Consider the following 24,324-nt stretch of genomic DNA (forward strand, 5'->3'; position numbering starts at 1 on the left):
TATTCCGTATGTAATTTTTTTTTCCAAAACCAAAGCTTCAACACGTTTTTTCCTCTTAGAACTCATTTTTAATATATTTTCATATCTAATCTAACTCAACGGGCGTCCAAATGATTATATTTGGGGTGGGCGAGGGTGGGTTGAAAAAATTTGGAAAAATTAATATTTTTTGTATAAAAATTGGAAAAATTAATTTAAAAAAAAAATATATATAATTTTCTTTGAAAACAATATCAAAAATCCACAGCTGTACACGAAAAATTAAATTTGAAATATTAATATTTTTTGAAAAAAAATTCAAAAATCCACAGCTGATCATAAAAAAATTCAGAAATCCATAGTTATGCGCCCCCTGCAGACGTCTCGAATTTTTATATACAACAAAATTTGACATATTATTGCTAATGATAAATAATGACATAAAATATATATATTTTTAAATATAATGATTCGAAGAGGACTCTAAGATATTCAAGATAAATCATTATAAAGGAAGGCCCTTAAAAAAATGTAGTTTTAACAAGTCGCATATTCAAGGTCCATGGCCATGACTATGCAATACAACACTAATGAAGCTCTGATCTTTTATCTTTGAATGACATTTAAAGAAAATAAAAGGGATTATAGTTATCGATGAATATATTATATTATATCACAGGAAAGCATCAAAATAATATAATATAATATATATTAATCTAATAAATAACAGTCATAGCCTATTTATACAACAATATCACAAACTCAACTATTTTCAAAATGGCTGATAGTTTATACTACTAACTTAGGAATAGGCAAGACCAATGGCTGATTACGTGATTTGTTGCTATTTAAATAGGTGCATTGTCCTCCAATGCTCGAGCAGCTTGTTTTAAATATTTATCTTCATAATTTTTATCCAATTTGGCATTGCTGAAATTCATTCCAGGATTCTGCAAGATAAAAAAACCAAAAAATATATTATCATATTTTGTTCATTTATATATTTATATGGTATTGAATTGATTCCCCCTTCTAATCTACAAAAACTTTAATTATATGCGGGCTTTGGCCCAACCACACTTTTACCCTTAATTTTTGTTCAAAATTTTTACATAATTTATATATGAATAAAACAAAGTTTATCCGTCTATATGTATAAACGTATGAAGAACATTCACTAGGTGCACAGTATATAATGCTCTCTGATGTTATCATATACCAATGCAGTATAAAGAAAAAAATGAAGTATAATATAAAGGGAGCACTCTATAAAATCAATAAAATTTCGCAGACGTTTAGTTCAACTCATATTAAAAAAGACAACAGGAAGTACTTTATAAAAAAAATGACATTTAACTTTAGTCGAGGTGTAGCAAGGAGCTAAAGTAATCCCTGGCTCATCAAATAATAATATTTTTTTTTCCAAGCTGTTAATATTGTTTTTTCTTCTTCTTCTTTGGGAGAGTACATTTAAGTATTGAGTAGCTACGTGGGAGCGTGGTCATGAAAAACAGAGTGTAATACCAAGGATTTGTTGGGAATTTATTTTCTATATTGACTATTCTGTGACTTACCTGGGCCGTTCTAGGCCGGCTCAAAGTTAGGCCTAATGCGTTGGACCAGTGTAGTTTAGAAGGCCATAATTAAGCTTGCAGTTGCTCGATTAAAAAAAAAATACGCCAAAAGATGCACAAGAACACAAACCTTAACTTATATTCTATCGTAATCTTATTTTAATCAAAAATAAAAGTTTGGGCTCTGGTGCAGCCTTGAAAATGGTGCCCCTGCCAAGTAGCAAACCTGATTTTTTTTAAATTTTCGTACAACATGTATCAGTATATGTTTTCAAAAAAAAAAAAAATCAGAGTGGGATCTTAATGGGATAACTTCTAACAAGAGGACTATTTAGAGTATATAGAGCTGCTTTTATAGAATATTGGTATTATTGTTCTATATTTAAACTCGTATTATATATAATATACATATTTTCTGTTGATTAATAAAATAAAATAGGATTCTTATTTAAGTGTAATATAATTCAAAATTTATATATTTTATAAAATAACAATATGATTGAGTCAATTATTTTCATTTTAAACTTACATTATATAACAGATTCAACTTTTGACTCCTCTGATTCACTATACAAGCGGACTCTTAGTAATCGGTCTAATTCGGAAATAAATGAATTAAGTTTTTGTGTACCCAAAATTTTTTCTAAAACCAAACCTTTCTTTTAAAATAGTCTTTTCTTTTTCATAATCTTCTTCTGTGCAAAAATAGATCTTCATATTTTCCATATTGTCCCGTGCATATTTGAATAGATCATTCGGCTTTGTAATTTAATTTTTATAAGGACGTCAGAGGCTCTCTTTCGTAGCTTCTCTTTTAATAGTGCCACTTACACCATCTGAATGTCCCTTGCCGTGACTTATGGCAATGAAATGGCACTCAGCAGACAATTGAAAGTCCTCTTGGTGGAACGTGAGGTTCAAGAAGGGTGACCGGTGTCAGTGACTTGCCCTACTTTGGATTAGGAGATGACAACATACCTCTTTCATCGAGTAATTTCTTTGCCTGAACTGCCATTCGTTGTGAGCAATTGAAATTCTGCATCATTAATCTGATACTGATATTATCCTGTCCCCTTGACTTGACAATGTCGCTTATGGTCAAGGGGAATGCCAATAATTTATTGAGGGTAGATTCAATTTTTATAATCGACGATTTAAGAGGAAACGGTTCAGGAACAGTTTTAATTTCGTTGATAAGGCTATACAAAATATATTTATCAATGATTTTTTTTATGACGGAGACTAGATGAAGATGGGACGAAATATTTTTTTTTCTGTTAATATATTTGCAAGTAGGATGTCCAAATTATGTAATAGAGACTTTATCAGGAAGCATTTGCAGAATTTTTGAGCAGGCCATAACTATAATTTTTCTTTGGGCCCGCTTGTTTGGCAATTTTGGCAGAATGTTTTTATAAATTACAAATAACTTATTGTTTTAGAAACGACCAAGAAGTTTTTTTTTTAAATTTTTTGGAAGAGACGAAATTTGAACGAATAACTGTTATAATGATAGACAATATTAGTTTTTTCTCTCGAAAATTATGACATTTAAAATGTGTAGACAGGCGAGTTTTTTTCATAACGATGATCATAAAAAATCAACAAAAGTGGAGGTCTAATAGATTTCTATGGTCCCCACTCCACTGACCCCTACCCCCATAGTCACAAGCCTCCCTTTAAAGAGAGCCTCTCACTTGAAGAACTATTTGGTAGAGTAGCAATCAATGAACATTGATCGATCGGGGACCTTCATTTCTAGGATGAAACTTTTGAAAACACACCTTTGAATAAGGCTTAGAGACAGTTATGATCTTGACATTTAAAATCTTCACGTGACTCCCTCCAAGAATTTTTAAAGGCTACATACATATAGACATAGGTACTACATATATGGATAATAAATGAACATTGAACTTATATAATACATACACCATTCTAAGAATGAGATGCTTATATTTTATTTCATGAGAGCTAACGGTTAAAAGTACTGCGCCCAAAAATAAGCACTTGGGTAATTATTAATTATCATCAAAGTTGAGTTATCATAAATAAGAAACTGATTTATTTTTCAATACTTTATAGGTAATTATTAGATGCATTAATATACTCCGTAAACTTGAACAATATAAATTGAACTGTCGGCCCAAGTAATCTCAGCAAAGTGATTCTATCTGAGATGCAAAAGTTAGCAAAGAAAAGAGTTCATCAAATAATACTTAATTTATTAAAAATTAGTCACCTTTGCCTTGCTTCATATTGCACAAATAAATATATCCTTATTGAGAGGATGGACGTTAAATATCCCTGAAACAAGAGACACGCTATGATTCTATACAGGATTGGGTAGCAAAATGTTGACTATTATTTAATGTTAATTTTCTCACTAATATAGGAAGGTTTAATATTATTTTTTGACAGTATGGGTTAGCCATCCTTTGTGCATAAACAAACTATAATAATCATTTCGTCCTCATGAGTGAGCAAAAAGCCAAAAGGCAGCGCATCTCAGATCTCCTAGATGCTGAAGTTGAAGTAATAAGGATTATGGACATTGTGAAGTGCTCCAGGATCCTGGTTTTCAAGATAGCTAAGATAAAGAATGATGGAGAAGACCTTTCCAGGAAAGCAATAAGTAGGGGTCACAATTTAAAAGAGCGACCCGGAGTTATTGCCCAATTTGGAGAAGAAGATGAAGGAGGACACCACTAAATCAATGAATCACCTCGCCAACGACTTCTCCGTGGCTACTAGTACCATCAAGAGGGCCCTGAAGGGCGACTTGGAATAATCATCATACACAAGGAACCCACGCTACCTTCTGACAGAAGTCATGAATGCCAGGAGGCTAGAGAGGTAAAGAGGAGAGAGATGTGGCCCCTTCCTCGCCAGAGTTGAGCCTGTTGGACTTTGCTTTGTCGGGCACATTGGAGAAGGAAACCTGCGAAACTCCACACATAAATGTGTGCTCACTGAAGGATGCCATAATGACTTTGTCGGACAACTTGTATGAGGAGTTTGTCGTCAACTCCTTAAAGGCCTTCCGGCGACGTCTAAAGGCTGTGATTGATGCTGTAGGTGGCTATATTGAGTTATCATTATTGCAAAGGCCTTGTTTACAAGTTTTGTTAAAATTATTTTTTCATGTTATTATTGAAAAAAAATAAAAAATATTGAAGTATTTCTAAAACAACCTCTCGAGTCCACGTCTTGCTATTCAATCCTGTATATATTGTGTTTTTTTTAGATCAGGGAACATTCATTTATAATCTAATTTAAAAAAGTTAAATCACAACCCGTGGGAGGGGCTTTATCATAGCATATTAGAAGCGGTTCTTGGTGCTTAGAAATGCGGCAGCAGGGTAGTTTATACTACTCTGAGGCCCCGTACTTCGACTGAACAACCTGATAAAATAGAAAAATAACCCAGGAACAAAATTGCCCGTCATTTACTTAAAATTTCAGATCGAATAATAATTCACTATGTGTATGAATATTAGTTAATTATTTCAAAAAGATCCTACATTGCATTGCTTTTGTTGTAATTTTAAAAACGCAAAATAGACTAAAATGTTTTGTTTCTTTGTTATATATTATCTTCCCAAAGCCAAAGACAATATCCTTCAATAAACGGTTTTACTTTTGAGTGCAAATTCAAGATGACTAAATGTTTTTCTTAGAATTAGATTATAAACATCAAAAATTGAATGAACTAAAATCAATTTTTCCAATTCTTAGCATATAATCCTAAAATATTTCGTGAAAAAAATTGTCATTTTTAAGAATAGTGGAAATGTAGCTCATAAAATAAAAATGAACTTATAGTTGCATAATATGATAATTATATAACACAATTGTAGATGCAGACATAAGGTTGCAAAATTCAGAGAATTTTCTACTGAAATATGTAGTGGTAAATTGGGAATTTTCAATGTTAAAGGCTAGGTGAAAAATATATTTTTTAACATATTTATTTCAATATAGCAAAATTTGACTGTTGTTTGTTATATAAAGAAGGACTCATTTTTAATAATGAGCGCGTATAGCTAAAGCCAAGCGCCTCATATTAAAAAAAGAAGAGGAAGAATACATATATTTATGGTTGTATATTTTTAAGCGTGCGACTTTTTTGTTATCGACAACCTAAACAATGTTTTTTTTTTTAAATTTCTCAAGCTCTTATCATTATTATTTCATTCTTGTGGAGAGAACATCTAAGTATTTAGTAATTAGTGTGAATGTGCAAATGAAAAACGGAGAGTATCTCTGAGGATTTGTTGAGGAGTTTTCTTCTATATTATAAAGCAAATTATATTATTGAAGCAAAGTTTGTTTGTTCATCGACACATACTAACTCCGAGGAATCCTGGGTACTACCACTATTTGGTACATAAAACAAACAAGTATATTTAAAAAAATATGACTAAAATGTTGCAACATTGAATACATTTAAATATTAATCGGTTGATAAAAACAAAAGTTCGTTAGATCGAGATTACAGACAAAAATATTTAAAATTTTGTTATAACTGACATTTTTTGATCTTAAGACATATTGCAGTTACTCTTGATGTAGGAAAAAATATCTTGGTGGAACCATGTAAAGGGTAAATCATTAATGACCTATAAAATAAATTAATATCAAACGTTGATAAATGAGTGTTCCTTGAATTTTAGGCCCACTGTCTCCCAATAGCCCTCTACTATTAATGTATTTAATTAAAAAAAAATTAAGATCCTTACTCTCCTCTTTCCTCTGGGCTGAAGTCATCATCAAATAACTGCAGTAAGAAATTTAATTACTTCCTAGAATTATAACTATTAAAATATATTTGTGATGGGGGGAGGGTTCAGTATACTCATAGTCATAAATACTTTCAACCTAATGAGTAATGATTAGGGAATGAACCGTAAAAATTATAAAATATTTTCCTTTTAATGTGTACGGAACATTTCAAAATCACATAACCTACTCATTTGACAATTCCCATAATTTACGAAACTTTCTGAAAAATTTCCACCACTATACCTACAATAAAGTCAAACTAATATGAACAAAATGTGTAATGTGTTGTTTGAAACAGAGAAAAGCAAATGCGTAAAATGTAAGAATATGTAAAAAATATTCAAAATGCACTCAAAAGTAAGAATATGGAAGGGTATTTCAAATTCACAACAAAATCAAATGCCATGTTGGATCCCTTTTAAATTAATTAATGGATGTATTACATATATGAATACATATACATATATTAAACTTTTCTTCAACCTGAAAAATTTAGTAAATGACGAAAAATTTTCCCCAAACAATATATATTTGCTTTCAAGCACGCAAACATTACTCATCCCTTGATTATATATAATTGAATAGTCCTGCTATAATTAATGCAATAGATACAAAGAGAAAAAATCCAAAATGCAAACGTTTATACAAGCTGAGGCATTTATTTCAATCTTTTCTCTGCATTTAAACCAAATACTCATTGAAATACCTTCCTTTACACGATAAAAACTCCATTTTAGTAGAAATAAATACGCAGAAAAATATATTAACGATGCTACTTAGCAATTAAGATTTGGGTGTGGCTTCCATTACTTTTGATTTATAGACAAAGACTCAAATCAACAAATTAATTATAAATATGGACTTGAAATGAATTTGAAATAAATCTGAGGACTTAATAAGAATATTTAAGGGCTTGGTCCTGTGAGCAAAGACTTTGGACTTGACTCGAGACTTGATACCAAATACTTGGGACTATACCTGGCCTTGCAATATAGATACTTTTTCCTACTTCTGGACTAGTATATACTCAAATAATAGCTTTTTAATATTTTATTTCTTATGCTAAATATTTTGATGAAAACTGCCAGTATATATGACAAGAATTGACCAAATCCTTGTTGTACTATTACTGAAAGTGCATTACTTCGTATTCGACACCCAAATTTGACAATTTCTAGATCAGATGAACAATATCATAAAGAGTAAATATATGAGTTTTGAACACTTCATGTTAAAATTGCTTGTTTTCTATAAATCAGCAAAGTATTAATCTCATTTTCTGATAATATCTAGTACAAAATTGTAATCAATGGTGGAGGTGAGAACTTGGAATCGAGACTTGCAAATCGACTTGGACTCCAAAGCTATTTTAACCTGAAGTAAGAAAAGTCTTAGCACAATGAACACTATATTGTAGTTATGGATTTAAACTGAGTTGTTAAGAAATCTGAGGACTCAAACTGGACTCAATAAAAATATTCAAGGACTTGGCATTGCAGTATTAAGACTTTTTTCACCTCTGATCAATAGTGAGTATAACTATATATATATATAATTTCATTGAAGTGTTAAACAATTTTGTCATTATTTTCCACTAAAAATCTTCAGCATAACTAAATTAGAAAAGCTCAAACTGTAAGTTAAGTCAGCAACTTATAACTGTTAATTATACACCATTTCAAAGGTCTTATGTTGTCTAAAAATATAATCTTCACTTTGTTGAGGAAACATAATTATGCTTTTGAATTTTTGATAGTAATTTAGGTGTTAACATCGGTACTAGGAAAAATGCCCTGAGGAAAATTGCCGGTTGAAGATTGTCCTGGAGAAAATTGTAATGGAGGAAAATTGCCCGTATTTTGTTCAAACTTCATGATGAATGATAACACATTATAAATTCAATTAATATTATTTATGACAAATATCTCAATATATTTATTTGTTCCATCCTCCAAGGGAATACCTTCAAGTGTGAGTAATATTATTGCAATAAAATTTCCTTGCATTTTTTTAAAATTCAATCCAATCTTCTAAGAAATGGAGAGGATTGGAAGGAGGTAGGGAGGAAATAATATGGTAGGGCCCCTTAAAAATATAGTTGTATACCTTTCACCATCAGATTGCCCCTGGGATAGAGTGAGATTGCTAAAATCAACGCTAATTCAACCAATACATCCAAGGAACCCATCTAATACCAAAAAATAGTTTCTAGGCTTAGGGTTGTCCGGGGTACTTGCAGAAACTCGGAATCCATAAAAAACCACCGCTAAAGCATCACATACATCCAAAGAACCCCATAATACTAAAGGGCGGAGAGTATTCAACCATATTTTAGGAGGCCCTAAGCTATTTAGTCCCCCCCCTATATTGCAATAATACTACTCACACTTGAAGGTACTCCCTTGGAGGATGGAACAAATAAATATGTTGAGATATTTGTCATAAATAATATTAACTGAATTTATGTGTTATCATTCATCATGAAGTTTGAACAAAATACGGGCAATTTTCTCCCAGGCAGTTATCCGCGCACGGTAAACATCATAAGTCGAATACGTTTGGTACAGAGTTATTATGAAATATCAAAATGTGAATACTTATGTATTCGTTATAATAAAAATAAACATTATTACCTCTATCTGAAATTGTTCTAAATCCAATTTTTTTCGCATTTCATTATACACATATGGATCTGGCTTAAATAATATTTCTTCGCCATCAATTGATTTAAGAAGCCCCAACCAAGATGTTTCTTTTGATCGAGATTCAGCTTTAGTTAATGCTATCCTAATAAGTTTGTTTTCTTCAATAGTCCATATAGAGTCATCCTCCATTACGGTTTCATATGGAATTCCCTAAAATTAAAATTAAATTATAATAAACTAAATTAATTGGGAGAAAAACCTACATACCTCAAACAGTAGAGCCCCTCTTACTTTACAGGATATCCTTTTTGGCTTGATTTTAATTTCGACATCTCTTGACTTTGTACCTGGCTCAACATTTACGAGAATGACAACTTCTTTAACTGTTTGATACCATTCACCCCAATCGGTTTTACAGTTTACTGTACCTGAACTTTCATCGAAATTCATCTTGTCGAAGTAAAGAAAAGAAAAAAATACCTTAGACAATAATATGGAAATATATTTTCAAACTATAAAAAAAATCTTGGAATTATATTTTAAATAATTATTTAAGTATATAAATAACAACGAATGGAATATAAGTATTACACATATAATTATATGGATGCGTATTTGTAGTTTGTGAAAAACATAATAAAAATATCACATATATAATAAAGATACTTTGATTAGGTGGAAGAACCACCAGAAAAGCCGCGAAGGAGCGACGTAACAATATTAGAAACTGGTGAGGGTGACAGAGTTTTCATTCTATTCGAATCAATATCTGGAACAGATATCCAATCATCATCAATATCACTGTCTTTGAATTCTTTAGCATCACACTCCTCACCATTTGAAGAATGTCCCTCTTCGGGCACTACTTTGCTCACTTCCATAAATATTTTTTGAATAAGTGAGACCAATACCTCGGGTTTTTTAATTTGTTGATCGTTAAAAACACTTAATCTACTATCTGGATAGTTTTCTAAGTGTAGCATGAAAGAATGAATATTTTGTAAGGTCCTCAGCGGATCATGGATAATAAATTCATCATCAATAGAACATAAAAGATAAACTACATTACAATTCAAAGATGCTACACGACGCGCGAATCGATATTCATTGGAGCAAGGCGAAGTAGAATGGAAATCCGAAAGAGATATTTTTTGAGGAAGAATAACGTCAGTAAATAAGGCAATCAGTTTAACTAGTTGCACTACATATGAAAGCCCAGCTATCAAGGAAACTTCAGAAGCATCCGGTGATGAACAAGGAGCAATCATGACGACTTGATCATCTCCTGCACCATAGTGATAGTAAGAAGTGTAATTGCCCGTGGACGGAAGAGTAGGATTCACTATACGATATTGGATTTCTTCGGAATTATCTGAATTAGCGGTGATCCATCGTCCATGTACAAAGGATGTGCGCATTGCCTCAGCTAATATATCTGCTACTTCATTGTGATCTTCATCTAATTCGTCCTGAAAAAGTGAGGGGTTGATAATATTATGGAAGCCATACATTTATATAAGTATATTTGCTGTGTCGTTGCGGTTTCTGTACAAGTTGTAAAATATAAAAGTATATTGTACAGTCACAATTTCTACGTCTTATTACATTCTCAGTCATTTTAATTACTAATTATAATTTCATTTTGATTCTTTTAAACTGCGCATTTATTATGTATTTACAAGGTATACAACTGTGGGCATTTGAACATTTCAATGGGCCACATAATACTGATAAATTAGTAATTTTCATGAGTAAAGTTAAAAAGTAAATTAAAAAAATATATCGACCACTCATGAAATATTAAATTATCAATTATCATCATGACAAGTCCTGCTCTAACTTCTTCATCTTATTTTTTGGTTGCAACTTGTACAATCCTCTTATACAAGTTACAACTTGTACACAACATATATAAATGCAACAGCCAGCTGACAAGACACACAAAGGCTTCTCCTTACCTTATTTATCGTACGACATATCCTTTCTATAGGAAAAATCAATTTGACTAAATCTTGTAAATGTTTAATTCTTAATGGAGCAATTGAGGACTGTAACTCCTGGAGGCGAAGTCGTAGTTTATCAGCTTTTAAGACACAAGTTACAAAATATTCTCCCATTTTTTTTGTACGACTAGAAAATTGAGGCAATCTTAGCCTTCTTTTGGAGTTAAACGTGGAAATTTGATCTGACGCTTCTTTTAAACTCTCACATTTTTTTCTGTAACAAGATAATGAATCAATTACTAAATACATTTAGAAATAGAGAAAGGCCCAAATAATTAATAAACTTTTCAAGGACAAACGTCAAACAAACAAAAAAGTCCAATGAAAGTTTGAAAATACCTTTTTTCAGCAATGATTTCCTTCAAATAACGAATCCGTAGTTCCACAAGGCGTTTATTCTCGGATAGAATAAAGTACTCGTTACTTTCAGACAACTTTTCCCTAATGGTTTGATAAAATTTGGATGATTTGAGAGAGAATCCCTTCAGCTTGACTCTTTTCTCCGCTAAAATCTCATTTTTTAAGGGATTTGAATGAGAAAAATCTCCGAATTTAATACATTCATAACAATAGAAGGTGGCTCTTGGATTGTAGCAGAGAGGACAGAGACATCGATCACTTCGAACACGTTTTAACAGTTGTGAATTATTGGATACTTCCATTGTCAATACTATAAAGTATAATATTTATATTTTTATTTCTTGCTAGTCTTGTTTACATTTTACGATGGAAGTAGCTTCACAGCGCCATCTATTGATACTAATACTTTAATACTATACAATGACAGTTATATTAGTATTATTTATAGTTATTAAGTTATTACTAATGTTAATAATATAATTATTATTTACATACACTCACAGAATGAGTATTCGAGACAGTATAGCATTTTCACTAACGTCATAAATTGCATCATAATTGAAGGGGGGCTCAAAGTTGATATTTTGACTACATAAAATGACGAATTTTCAACAAACTTTTATCTAACTTCATCAGATGGTTTTATTAATACAAAAAGACTTCCATGGAATACTACTTGATGTCTATGATAAACAGTGATATTTGAATTAAATAAAGCAGGAAAAATATATTATTCCCTGAATAAAGTAATATGCACTGAAATCCATAAAAATGGCTACAATTAATCTTTGTTTAAATCGAATTCTTTAGGAACGAGAAAAGTTGGACAAATGTAGAAAAAACATTTCTTTTTCTCCATTATAATAGTATCTACAGTAAGGAAATACGATTCTATTACGATATAATTATATATTATAAATACATTTTAGGGTCATATATTAATCAAACAAGGTAATTGAGCGATAAAATGTTTATAGGCAGTAAAGGTTAAGTCATTTTATTTGTTGGTCCCATTTTGATGTCCCATTGTTCACCACTTTCCTTAATATTAAAGAATAAAGGTTTTTGACTGTTATAAAACTTGGCTGTAAAGGCCCTCAAAATGAACGACATCAAAATGGTGATGTCACATGAAGACGCTCTATATCAATGTTAGTCAGTAACGATTTTCAGTTCTCAATCAGTAGGATTCCAAATACATAAATATTAATTATATACATATTATACGATGAAATAAACATTACTTAATTTACCTAGAATTTTCTTGATATTCTTTAACTGTTCTTATGAGTCATGGGTATTACCGGATACAAATTAGGACATTATATGCGTACTGCTCAAATATTTCTACTAAGTTCTGACGATATCAACAAATACTACTATGCTAACAGAGTAGCTTACAGTAAAATATTGTAGCGTAAGTGATTTATGGCCTTATCCTTTCCTTTTAATAATCTAAGTAGCAAAGCTAGATAGACAATGCGTATTTACATTGTATCTCTAAACCTCTTTTGCTATTCAGAAAGGAAGACAGCCTAATAAATATTACATAGTTAACCCTTTGATTAACAGATGGTTAGTCGTTGCTTTTATTATACCTCGCAACTTTTCCTCCGAAAAGAAACAGAAAAAGACCCCAAATCAAAATTTGTATCCAATTCTTCAATAAAATTAATTTTTAAATAATATTTGGGAATTGTTTACAGCAACTCAACAAGAGCTATTTCTAATTTAACTAATCAACGTTCAAAACACTGATAAGAGGAAAAGAAGCAGGCACATCGACAGTTGATAACAAAATGCAGACTATGTTTTTGTGTATGAGAAGTAACATTTTTAATTACCTCTTTAATTAATGATTAACTAAATTTTACTTTGTAGCTACGGAAAAAAATATTAGTGTAAAAAAAAAGAAAACAAAAATTAAAACTGTTTTATGTTGACAGCGGAGTATGTGTCTAAATATATAATTCATTCTATTTTTAAGATGTTTTAAGATGATATTCATACTAATCAAAAAATCTATTTAGCCATATTTTCCATTGTTTGATAACTATGAATTCTTTTTTTTGTTTATAGTCCAAGTTTGCAAGACATATAAGGGCGTCCGCAGGGGTGGGTTGAAGGGGCTGTATCCCTTTTAAATTAAGAAATTTTTGCTTTTTACTAGATTCTTTTTTTGTCAGGATGAAAAAATATTGCGAGAAAATAGGGTTAAAATATTTTTTTCCAATTTTTTTTTTTATGAACAGCGTTGGATTTTTGAAGAATTTGGAAAAAAATTTCAAATATTAAATTTTGTGCTCTGCTGCATAATTTGTACAAATGAACTTTTATCTTAAGAAAATCTTTAAAAAAAAAAATTAACCCTATTTTTGCGTAAATCTTTTTAATCCTGATCAAAAGAATTCCTATTACAAATTGCTTAATTTGGGTTTGGGGTACAGCTGCTCCAGCCCACCCCTGCGGACGCCCCTGATATGTCTTTAAAAAATTAATATTTGAATATTTTTTCCAAAAAAATTAAATTTTTCAATTTTTTTTTCAAAAAGTTTTAATTTTTAGCTTACAAAAAAATCCAGCAACCAAGTACCCCCAACAACAAAATATAATCATGCAAAAATATACCCAATAGTTGGGAGAAATATGCTGATTACAACTGACTTAGAACTTTTTTTATGTTTATTTTCGTATGAAATGTTTCAGGTAACGATGTATAGAAAAACAACAGTAGATGAAAACTACTACCTAATTTTTCATGTTAGGATAAGTTTTGTCTACAAAACACGCTAACCACTACTTTATTAACATGAATTTTTTACAATGTATTTTGGTTGGTTTAGAAATTTTCCAATTACTCATACCATGTTTAATGTCTATAGTTGGGGTTTGAAATTTATGCCAAGAGGATGTGTACAAAGTAAGCACGCACGTAGGAGGAATGGAGGGTTCTGAAAACACAGGCTATAATAATAAAGTGCGTATAATATGTGTACTGAATGTGAACATGGGGAAAGGTAGTACGTCGTAACCTTTCTTGTACCACGCAACCTTTATCACTAAAAGAAACCGAAATAGTCCTGAAATCATTTGGTAGTTTGCTCCGGGAGTACTATAGAGATGGAGAATATACTGTTTTTTGTTTACTACTTTAGTAGATCCAGGTTGTTTTTACTTTTTATTTATTCATTAAAAGTATCTTGAGGTTTTTACGAGAGATTTTTCGTTTATAATTTAAGGAGAGGGGCAAGATTTTAACTATTATGTCAAGTTCTTTCTGCATCTCACAATTGGTGAACTCCAAGTTCCAGGCCCGGATCAATAGATCTCTTGCTCATGAATTTAAACCTGAAGATCAAAAAGTGAACAATGTTTATCCTATTTAAGTAGTTATAAAGAAGAAACGGAGTTATTCTTTATTTTAGAGGACATCATAGATGCCCTCAATGACTTCGTGGAAAAAAGTAATCATCTTGAATTTATACAAGAGCAGCTATTCCTTCATTCAAAAACTCCATATGGTAGGATATATTCTCCAATAATTCTAGGAATGTCCGTGCTATGGCAAACAACATGTCCGACTTTATACCGACAAATCATTTTGTCCCGCGTAATTGTTTTGCCTTCAGAAAAACTCATCAAAAGACTCGCCAGCATTTTATCCATGGAAGCAGGAATAGATAACTCAACATCTGATTATTTGAATTGTAAAATAGCTTCGCTCGATGCTAAGGGCAGAAATGTCGCTATATCATCATAGACGAGGTGTATTCTGCTCAAAGAGTTGAATTATCGGGATGAAGCTCTACGGATATGAGGATAATGGATCAACCAGAACAATCTTGTTTTTTATATTTATTTGTGTCTTAGGCAGGTATAACGACGTAATTGCAATGGTTACTCTATCGAGAATTGATTCAAAAGTCATGGAAAAATGGTTATTCAAAGTTCTTAAGCTTGTTACTGATGTCGGGCTTCGACCAGTAGCCCGTCCGACTAATGGACATTCGATCAACCATGATTTTTTTAAAGAACAAATTAGGAAATGGTTCTACCCCACTCGATATTGAAAATCCGTTCTCCATCTGAAAAGTAAAAGATATTCTTATTATTTGATTCAATCTATATTTAAAAAAAAATTCTACAATAATAAATAGGAAACTTTTAGTTTTCTATCTTTTGAAAATCATGACGAACGCTTGGAAGCTCATTCTCACCCTGTTATTAAAATTTATCAACAAGAAATGGGCCTAGGAATCAAATATACACATTAACTCTCTCACGAAGTCTTATTTCCTCAACCTATTGAAAAAAACAAAGTCAATATATCATTGAAGTTTTCTTATGATTCTACTATAGAAGCTTTGAAACATTATGGAAATAGCAAGGGCTCCTGTAAAACCTATTTTAGGAGTAAATGAATGTTGTAGGGATAAGCTTAGCTCATCTAATCATCTTAATATTTTAATTGATGAACATGGTAGCCATCAAATTATTGATGAACTTAATAAGTATAGACTAGTGAGACTAAGTTATTTTATATTTGTGACTGAATTTCGTATTTATAATGTACTGAAGTTTATATCTGCTTGTGATATTATAAAAAATTATCTTTGTTCACATAAAAATCCTCGAAATGTATTTATATCTTGTCTAAAAGGAATGCTGATCTGTCAAAATCAATGGATTGTCTACAGCAACTGTATCGATGGCCATGAACTTTTAACTTATTTGAATTTTGTTGCTTATAAATTGTTTGATTTATTTTCAAAAAAATTATATTAAAGATAAGAATATTCAGCTTCATTCGAAAAAACGAAGACAGCCAAAAAATAATGTATCAAGGAAAAAAGTAAGTAGTAACATTGTTGTAATTTTTTGTATTTTTCTATGGGCTTCTATGTAGTATATTGATAAATATAAAGTTATAATTACAAGGATGTAAAGGTTTTTATTTATATTGATTCAGTTGTTGGGGTATCAGAAAAAATTCAATCATTCTTAGAATTCAATAACGGTTTATATCGTAAGTTCAAACTTTTTGTATGTTACAACAACATAATTTTTTCAAATGATTCAAATGGGAATAAGATTTGAATGTAATTTTATTTAGGTACATTGTAGAACATTAAACGATGTATATATTAAGTAAATGTCTACTAGTGTATTTAAAAAAACCATGTAGAAAAGAGTGCGCTCTCCATCTCTTTCGTAATCCCTGGTTTGCCAAATAAGTAAATCATACCAAATGCTATTTATCTTTTAATTAATCCCGGACTATCATTGTCATATTATTTCTTCACAATTATTAAAATGAATTACATACCTATACAATATTTCAAAACATTAAAATCCTACATAGTATTTTATTTGATACCATATTATAATATTGCATGAAAAACTTAGATATACATTTGTATATGATAGCCAAAATTAATAAAATGACCATTATATACACTCAAATACGACTCGAGATCAACAAGTAGTTGTATTTATATCAAGTGAGAAGAGGGAATCGATCAAGAGATTAATATTTGTACAAGTTATTGGTCTCGTAGCGACACTTTTTGTCCACTACGGGCCTCGAGTATACTTGAACGTGACTGCTTAACTAAAATATACAGCCTCCATGAATTCACTCTTTTAGCTGAATTAACTAGGTAAATTCTGCATAGGAAGACAAAGTTGCATTTGGCATAAGGAAAGATGACAAAAATGATATAGCGACGTCATCTGTGGTATAATAAAAGCTACATCCTGCGCAGTGAAAAAGATAACTCCAAGACCATGTATCTCCTGAAGGTAACAGGCTTTGTTTTAAAGTTTTAGGAGAGAGAGGGGTTAAAAAACTATGAACATTGCTCCTAAGACGGGGGGGGGAGAGTTTGAGATTTGTATAAGGGGCCATTTTATGGTTTATTTAGCCTGCCTCAACTTATAAATTTCAGCCTCTAGTTTGGAAAGTTGACTGGTTGAATTCCAATTAGCTTTTGTTTGGTTGTGAACAATTACCGTGTATCATTGAAAAATTAATTCAAAGTTATGAAGAGATTGCTGAGTAAGCAACTGATTTTGGGCCTTTTTTCTTTCTCTTTTTGGAAAAAGTTTGAAAGAAATAATAAATATCACATCGCGAACATTTTTAGTGTGATTAGTAAAGAGGCCAGTTTGAAGAGGGAGCACAATGTCACTCAGATGCTATGGATGTTTTTAAAGGAATTGCCTTGTCACGTGATTTGACACATTATTGGGCATCAATCATCATGTAAACATATCCCCATTGGAACCAATATTTACATCATTCAGTTTGTTACAAAGGTGTCGTAATAGAGGGGGTGGTGTATTGGCCTCCACTTGTGAAACACATTAACAATTTGAATTGAGTTAGTGTTGTTAGTAATATATTAAGAAATTTTTATAAAAGTGGCTCTCCAAATAAAAATTGGTTCTGGCTCCCTTGGTTTGCTGTATTCAATTTTAAGTTAATGTGAATAAAAATCACGTAAATAAAATAATCTTTGGGATGATTTAATCCCTCTTGGATCTGCGATTGATGCTTTTATATTTTGACTTTCTAGAGTACTAGAGAATGAAAGGAACGCCAAAGGGAGGAAGTGTGATGACAATAAATGGTATAATAACTAAGGTTGATAATTTTGGTAAGAATACAATAGCGTGCGAGGAGAAGAGAAGAAATACTTACGGCATCATTGATTAAATTATATACATCTTCTTCTATCGAGAACGTTATTATTCCCGCCTTTATTATTCAATATTAATATAATATTAGATGCTGATCGTCGATAGAGAACTGAATAAAATGCCTAAAATAAAGTCGCCTTGTGTCTGGATTTCTGAAAATGGAGGCCCAGGAATTTGGAAAATACTTATCGGATGAGAAACAGATGGCTTGTCGGATTTATCGATATAAATGTGCCTTTAGTCCCCTGTCTAGAATTGCACGCCACTCATTATCATCATCTCATAACAAGAGTATGGATATTCATCTATAAAATCAAGTTAACGATGAATACATCAAGTCAGACTTTAACCTTGATCTCACAAAGATGCTTATTGCATGTAATATAACCTTATCTATTGCTAATCATCCTACGTTCAAAAAATTTATGGAGAAATACACGGGTAAACCCATCCCTTCCCGAGGAACCATCATTAATTAATGGAGGATGTTGGTAATGATGCCATTTATAGAAATACCCCCATTGTAAATTGTGAAGTTAAGATAATTTTCAGCATGTTTAGAGTAATCGACACCCAATTATCAAATGTAACTCTGAATTTTGTACCATCTAAAAGTAAGTATTCATTTTTTTATAAATCTAATCATAAAATATGATTCTATTTTAGACAAAATTATCAAGAATTATGATACACAACTCATTAAACGGCAAAAAACTGCTTAAATGGTCACAACAACGGGGGTAGTAGCTTTGGATGGTTCGCAACTAGTTTATCTGACACTATTTTCTTCACTCAAAGTCTTGGGTATGATAGTTAGGTTTTCAATATTACATAGTCAATAAATATTACTTTTTTATCATTTAAGGATTAGCTATGGTTGATAAGCCCCAAGAAATGGTGTTCAGAAAACTCATAAAAGGCAAAAACAACTGCTTAAATGGTCACAGCAACGGGGTAGTTGCATTGGGTGTATCATTATTATTAGCAATTGTGTATATCCTTCATGATAATAGTATGCTGTTATATAAGCATAAATAACGGGAAAAATTTCTTTTTTGATGCTCTTAATAAGGAGTAATATCGCCGGACACTACTACATAATTAGCTTTTGCACTAAATCTTTACGATGGATTTAATTTTAACATTTTTTTTATTAGCATATCTATTGTCTAATTTTATGATTTTTACATTTACTTTATTATTAATAATTATTTAGATCTCATCGGTAGAGATATATCTATCCTGTGCACAATTGTATATAGCAACTTCCACATGAAAAAAAAGGGGTGATTATTTTTTTGATTAAACTCCACGTCTGGCTTGTGTTTTGCAACCTAAAGTTATAACATATTTAACTGAATTTATGTAAGACCAAGAAATATTATTTGGATTTCAATATTCTGTATTAATAATTTATTGTTATTATGATTATATGATTCTAATTGTTTAATTTTGTATATTTAATATAAATGTATGATGGTTTATTTTTTTAGTATGTAGATTATATTTAATTTAAGCCTTCTTTTTAAACTGGGAACTTCAAACATATTTCGAAATACTCTACTTTGTCGTTTCATTAGTTATTATTCTGAGAATATGGTTCATACTAAATTACAATTTCATGGAGTGTTGCGTTTTCAAATCTACTGTAACGGATAAAAAACGTCTAAGTCAATTATACGTAGTATATCTTCAATAAACATTTTGCTAATAAATACTTTCGTTATACCCTCAAAAATTATCATAAAGCAGGCAGATGATAATCACATCAGTATTTTAAACAATGATACCATAAGTCTTTCTCCCCCCTTCTCCTTGCACGCGTTTTTCTCTACGAAGTTATCAAGTTTAATAATAACATGGTAATCCTTACAATTTGAAGAATGCTTCGAAGGAGTGTAGCTTAGCCCTCATAACGTTTCATTAAATTAGCTTCGAATAGATATGAGATGAAGGAAATCAACACAATTATCTGTATTTAGTAAGGATATAGGCAGGAATTACTCCGATATTGAGCCTCAATTCTTCTCTTAGTACAACCGGGACTTACACGCATAATTCCCCAACAAATCATCAGCGTTATTCTCAATTATTCATGAGCAAACTCACTCTTAGTTACACTTTACTCTTAGATGTTCTCTCCTCAAGAACGACATAATAATAATAACAGCTTTGGAAAATAAAAAAAACACTGTTTAGGTTACCAGCAACAAAAAATTACAAAATCGTTAGGACAGAGCTATTTGAATCCTTTTTCATACAGATTGTTTTTTTTTACATTTAGTTGGCTGATGTTAAACAGAAATAAGAAGCATTTGAACTTATTTATTGCATTAAAATTTTGTATTAAAAATATGTAGGACGTACGTACACCATAAAGGAAATGTCTTTTCAATTAACGAAGCATTTCTTCTTGTATTTACTTCTATGTATTAAAGTACTGCATTTTACATAGTATAAATAGTCGTGTATTTTGTAAATAAATTAGAGTATGGTTTTGTATTATAAAGAATACATATGATCTTATATTATATTGTAGTCTTATTCCTCCACGCCATTTCTTCTTCTCCTTTGTCTCTCGGTCATCCTGGATCTCTCCTACTATAAATAAGTTTGTGTCTCTCCCTCGTCAAGACACAACACCAGATAAACTTTTACTTATTATTATCTCGTCAAAAATACAATAATAATGATGTTGGCTTTGGTAAACAAAAAAAATATGTTTAAGTACAAATTATAAAAAGAGTATCGATGTTCAAATTTCATATTCTTGAAAATTAAGTAGTGATACTAATCGGTAACATTTTTTTAAAGCTTGCCCGTTTTTTTGGAGTTGCCGACCTGTAGAGGGAATTTTATTTTCCTAAGCTGCTATCAGTATTATTAAGAACTTCCTTTTCTACTAAATAAAAGTTACAATTGATGTATACAGTATACGTAACCGACTTGAACAATTCCATGAGCTCATAAAAGACGTAGATTACCACTGAGGATTTTTTTCGAAGTTATAATTGTATGTCCTTGATGGACTCAAAGTATAATTGAGGATCAACACCGGAGTAATTCTTACCTTTAGTTTGTTCATTTAACTCTCTTTCCGCTCCTCACAGCTGCTTGTAGCTGAACTAATGAAGCTGCTCTCCTCCAAAACATTTTTCAAATTGTCAGGGTTACCATGTTTATTTTTGTTTTATTTTATTTTAACATGCACAAAATGTTTAGATTAGCATCTCTGATTAGAAGTGTAAATCCTTACTGGACTTTGAGTAGAATTGAAGATCGATATCGAAGTAATTCTAGCCTATATGTTCTTGTTATATTATAGGGAGTGGGATTTGTGTTTACTTCCTTCCTTTTATGACTAATTGCAGGTGATCTAGTATAAACATAATGACGACTAAGCTGCCTTCCTCCCAAACACTCTTTAATTTGTCAGGATAACCACGTTAATTTTCTGTTTCTTTTATTTTTACATACATACTAGACAAATTTTATACGTCACTGCTCATAAGTATCCCTATTGTTAACCATAAGAGAAGGAAAATTAATTATCAAGTTCTCCATTGAAATTGTTTAGTTGCAATACTCGACATGGCCTTTCACGACATGACTTAGAACCGTGGATACATACATACATTAAATGAATGTCTTATAAGGCAACATGGAATACTAAATATTGATAATTTGAATAAATTATTCAGACTCAGTCTCGACAAGGACATTAATGGTCATTCTACATATTGTTTTATTTTCATGTTGTAGGATCGTATGAAACAGTCAATTAATTAGACTTTGGAGTGTTTTGTACTAATGTGTAGTCGACTAGGGGACATGACCTATCCCCCTTTTTATTAATAAAAAAATCATGTTCTAATTGATATGTTTTCATGTTGTTATTTTTATTGTATCTCTCAACCTTTCTCTCAGAAAGAAACATAAAAAAGGCCAAAAATCTACTGGTAGTTAGGCAATTTTAGGGATTATTCGTCATTTATTTTAGACTAGGAGTAGTACTAGCATTGTCTGGAGTTTATTAGGAGTCGGCGAACAGACAAACTTTACTTTAATAATATAGGAGATAGTTCCACAACAAATCCTTGATGTTACCTTCCGTTTTTCATGAGCCCTCTCCCACGTAGCTACTCAATACTTGGACAATCTCACCTTAAGAATAAAAAAAAGTAATAATAACAGCTTGATAATTTTATAAATATGTTTTGATGTGCCAGGGAGTACTTTAACTCATCGCTAAACCTCATCATTCATTTTTTTAAACTTTATATAAAGTGCTTCCCTTTTTTTTCTTTTTGAATATTAGTTGAACTAAACGCCTGCGAGATTTCATTCATTATTACATAATATCGGAAAATATTTTATACAACTCTTAGGGGAAAAAAACTTGCAGCAGACGTGTGTGGAAGTCTAGGAGCGTTTGGGGCATCCCATAGAAATGCATGATTTTCATTGGTTAAATGAGGGGAATACTTTTGACATCAGAATTTATGACCTAGATAAATTCTTAATCCATCACCCAGTCTAATTTTTTTCTCTCAATACGTTGCATCGTTTAATCGCACATTCGCTGGAAAATAAGTTACCTTAAGATAGCCTTCGAAATTACGGATCGGGTGTTCAGGATAGAATAAAAGGTATGTTGGATGTTAATTTATTTATCAATATAGTACCTTGTAAAGATTCAAGCAATCTATATAAATTTCCATTCCATATTGCCACCTTCAATTGGGCATGAATATTAATTAGTGAGTTAGCTGTAGCTAATTAATTAATAGTTAGGCTATTATAAAAATAATGGAAGATAAATCGATGATATACGTTATTATTTCTTAGATCAAAAATGCCTATTTTTCAAACATACGTTTATACATGCCGATAAACTTTGCTTTATTTATATAGGCAACACTACTCAATAAAATGTTAACTTACTCCCCCCCCCCTTTTTGATTGAAATAGTGTGTTCCTCATTGATTTTACCCAAAAAACCATGGAAATGACCTTTATAAGCCACACTTTCTGTGTTTTTTTTTGAAAAATATATTTTTCTGACAACTACATTATATGGTTTTATTTCTAAGTTCTAAAATATATTTATAAAAAAAGAAGCAAAAAATATAATTTATAGTTAAAATTAAATTTCCCAGATTTAAATAAAATTTAACTATTTCTCTATTTCTTTATAAATAAGATAAATTCCCTGTAAATACAAAAATGATGACAAAATATTGACCCTCTCTTTGGAAATCTCATAAATTCTTTATTTTTAATCGCAAGCAATCAAAGCTTATTGATAGTATATAAAATGTTGCTCTCGTTAGACCACAAAAACATAAATTTTGAGCTACATATAAAGGTTATTTTCATGATATTTTAAATGTTCGTTTAATTGATGAGATAGAGTTACACTGATTAATTATAAGTAAACATTATAGTATTACATTTACTCCATCTGACCTAGGAATCATCTTCTATCATGGTTAACAGAAATACAAGGTTAGACCATCATGTAATCTGGCTTGCTAGATTTTTCAATTTGATGTACCGTACCGACTGCTGGCCAAGGTAGACAGATTTTTAAATCATATAATATAACATCGGTACTCTAACAGTAGCAGTCAAGGAAAGCGATATATAGCTCCTTTTGGTAACAATTAAATTCTTTGACGTCTCTATTAAAAAGCAGGGTAGAAGTCAAGCATCAGTCAGAAAATCCTTATGGTTATACATGTAAATCCGGTGAGTTTTTTAGCTGACCCATTAATTTTTAATTGGTAGTATTTAGAAGGAATTTTATTTTCCTTAACAGTTGTCATTATTATTCAATTCCTGAGTAGTGACCACCCTTTTCTAAATATGTGCAGTTATATTCAAAACCTGATTGAACGTTCGTGTGTGCTCATAAAAGACCCAGAGGATTTGTTGCGGAGTTATCATTGTAAGCCCTTGTTGGACTTAAAGTAGATTGGGGGTTAAGATTGGAGTAATTTTAGCAAATGTCCTATTTTATATTCTTTTTTCCTTCTTCTCTTGTCACAGCTGATTGTAGCTGATCTAATGATAAGCCATGAGCATTATTCTTTCTCTCCTCCAAAACATTCTTCAAATTGTTAGGGTACCATGTTGATTTTCGGTTTCTTTTTTTTTAACATGCCAATCCACACCGGATTTACACTTTTGCTTTTGGTATAACCTTGTATTTCTATTAATCTTGATATAAAGGAAGTACATTTTCTTCTCTAGGAACAACCGGGGCACACACTG

The 24,324-nt window shown here is 31.1% G+C and overlaps 2 protein-coding genes across 3 annotated transcripts; both read right to left on the reverse strand.

Annotated features, from left to right (window-relative positions):
- Positions 1–621: 621 nt before the first annotated feature.
- LOC121120184 (nudC domain-containing protein 2) lies at positions 622–9,433 on the reverse strand. The gene is made up of 3 exons (XM_040715024.2): positions 9,251–9,433; positions 8,972–9,193; positions 622–929 (listed from the first exon to the last, which is right to left on the reverse strand). The coding sequence occupies exons 1-3, from the start codon at positions 9,431–9,433 to the stop codon at positions 828–830; spliced, it is 507 nt and encodes a 168-aa protein (XP_040570958.1). The 3' UTR covers positions 622–827.
- Positions 9,434–9,460: 27 nt separating this feature from the next.
- On the reverse strand, positions 9,461–12,756 carry Atg14 (autophagy related protein 14). Of its 2 annotated transcripts, none has more exons than XM_071889233.1 (4): positions 12,600–12,756; positions 11,326–11,656; positions 10,942–11,200; positions 9,461–10,452 (listed from the first exon to the last, which is right to left on the reverse strand). In XM_071889233.1, the coding sequence occupies exons 2-4, from the start codon at positions 11,646–11,648 to the stop codon at positions 9,655–9,657; spliced, it is 1,380 nt and encodes a 459-aa protein (XP_071745334.1). In that variant the 5' UTR covers positions 11,649–11,656; positions 12,600–12,756; the 3' UTR covers positions 9,461–9,654. The 2 variants fall into 2 exon arrangements, with proteins under 2 accessions (XP_071745334.1, XP_040569887.1); XM_040713953.2 differs by lacking the exon at positions 12,600–12,756 and adding an exon at positions 11,848–12,021.
- Between the last annotated feature and the right edge of the window lie 11,568 nt (positions 12,757–24,324).

The sequence above is a fragment of the Lepeophtheirus salmonis genome, chromosome 6, assembly GCF_016086655.4.
Source record: "Lepeophtheirus salmonis chromosome 6, UVic_Lsal_1.4, whole genome shotgun sequence".
NCBI classification, from domain to species: domain Eukaryota; kingdom Metazoa; phylum Arthropoda; class Copepoda; order Siphonostomatoida; family Caligidae; genus Lepeophtheirus; species Lepeophtheirus salmonis.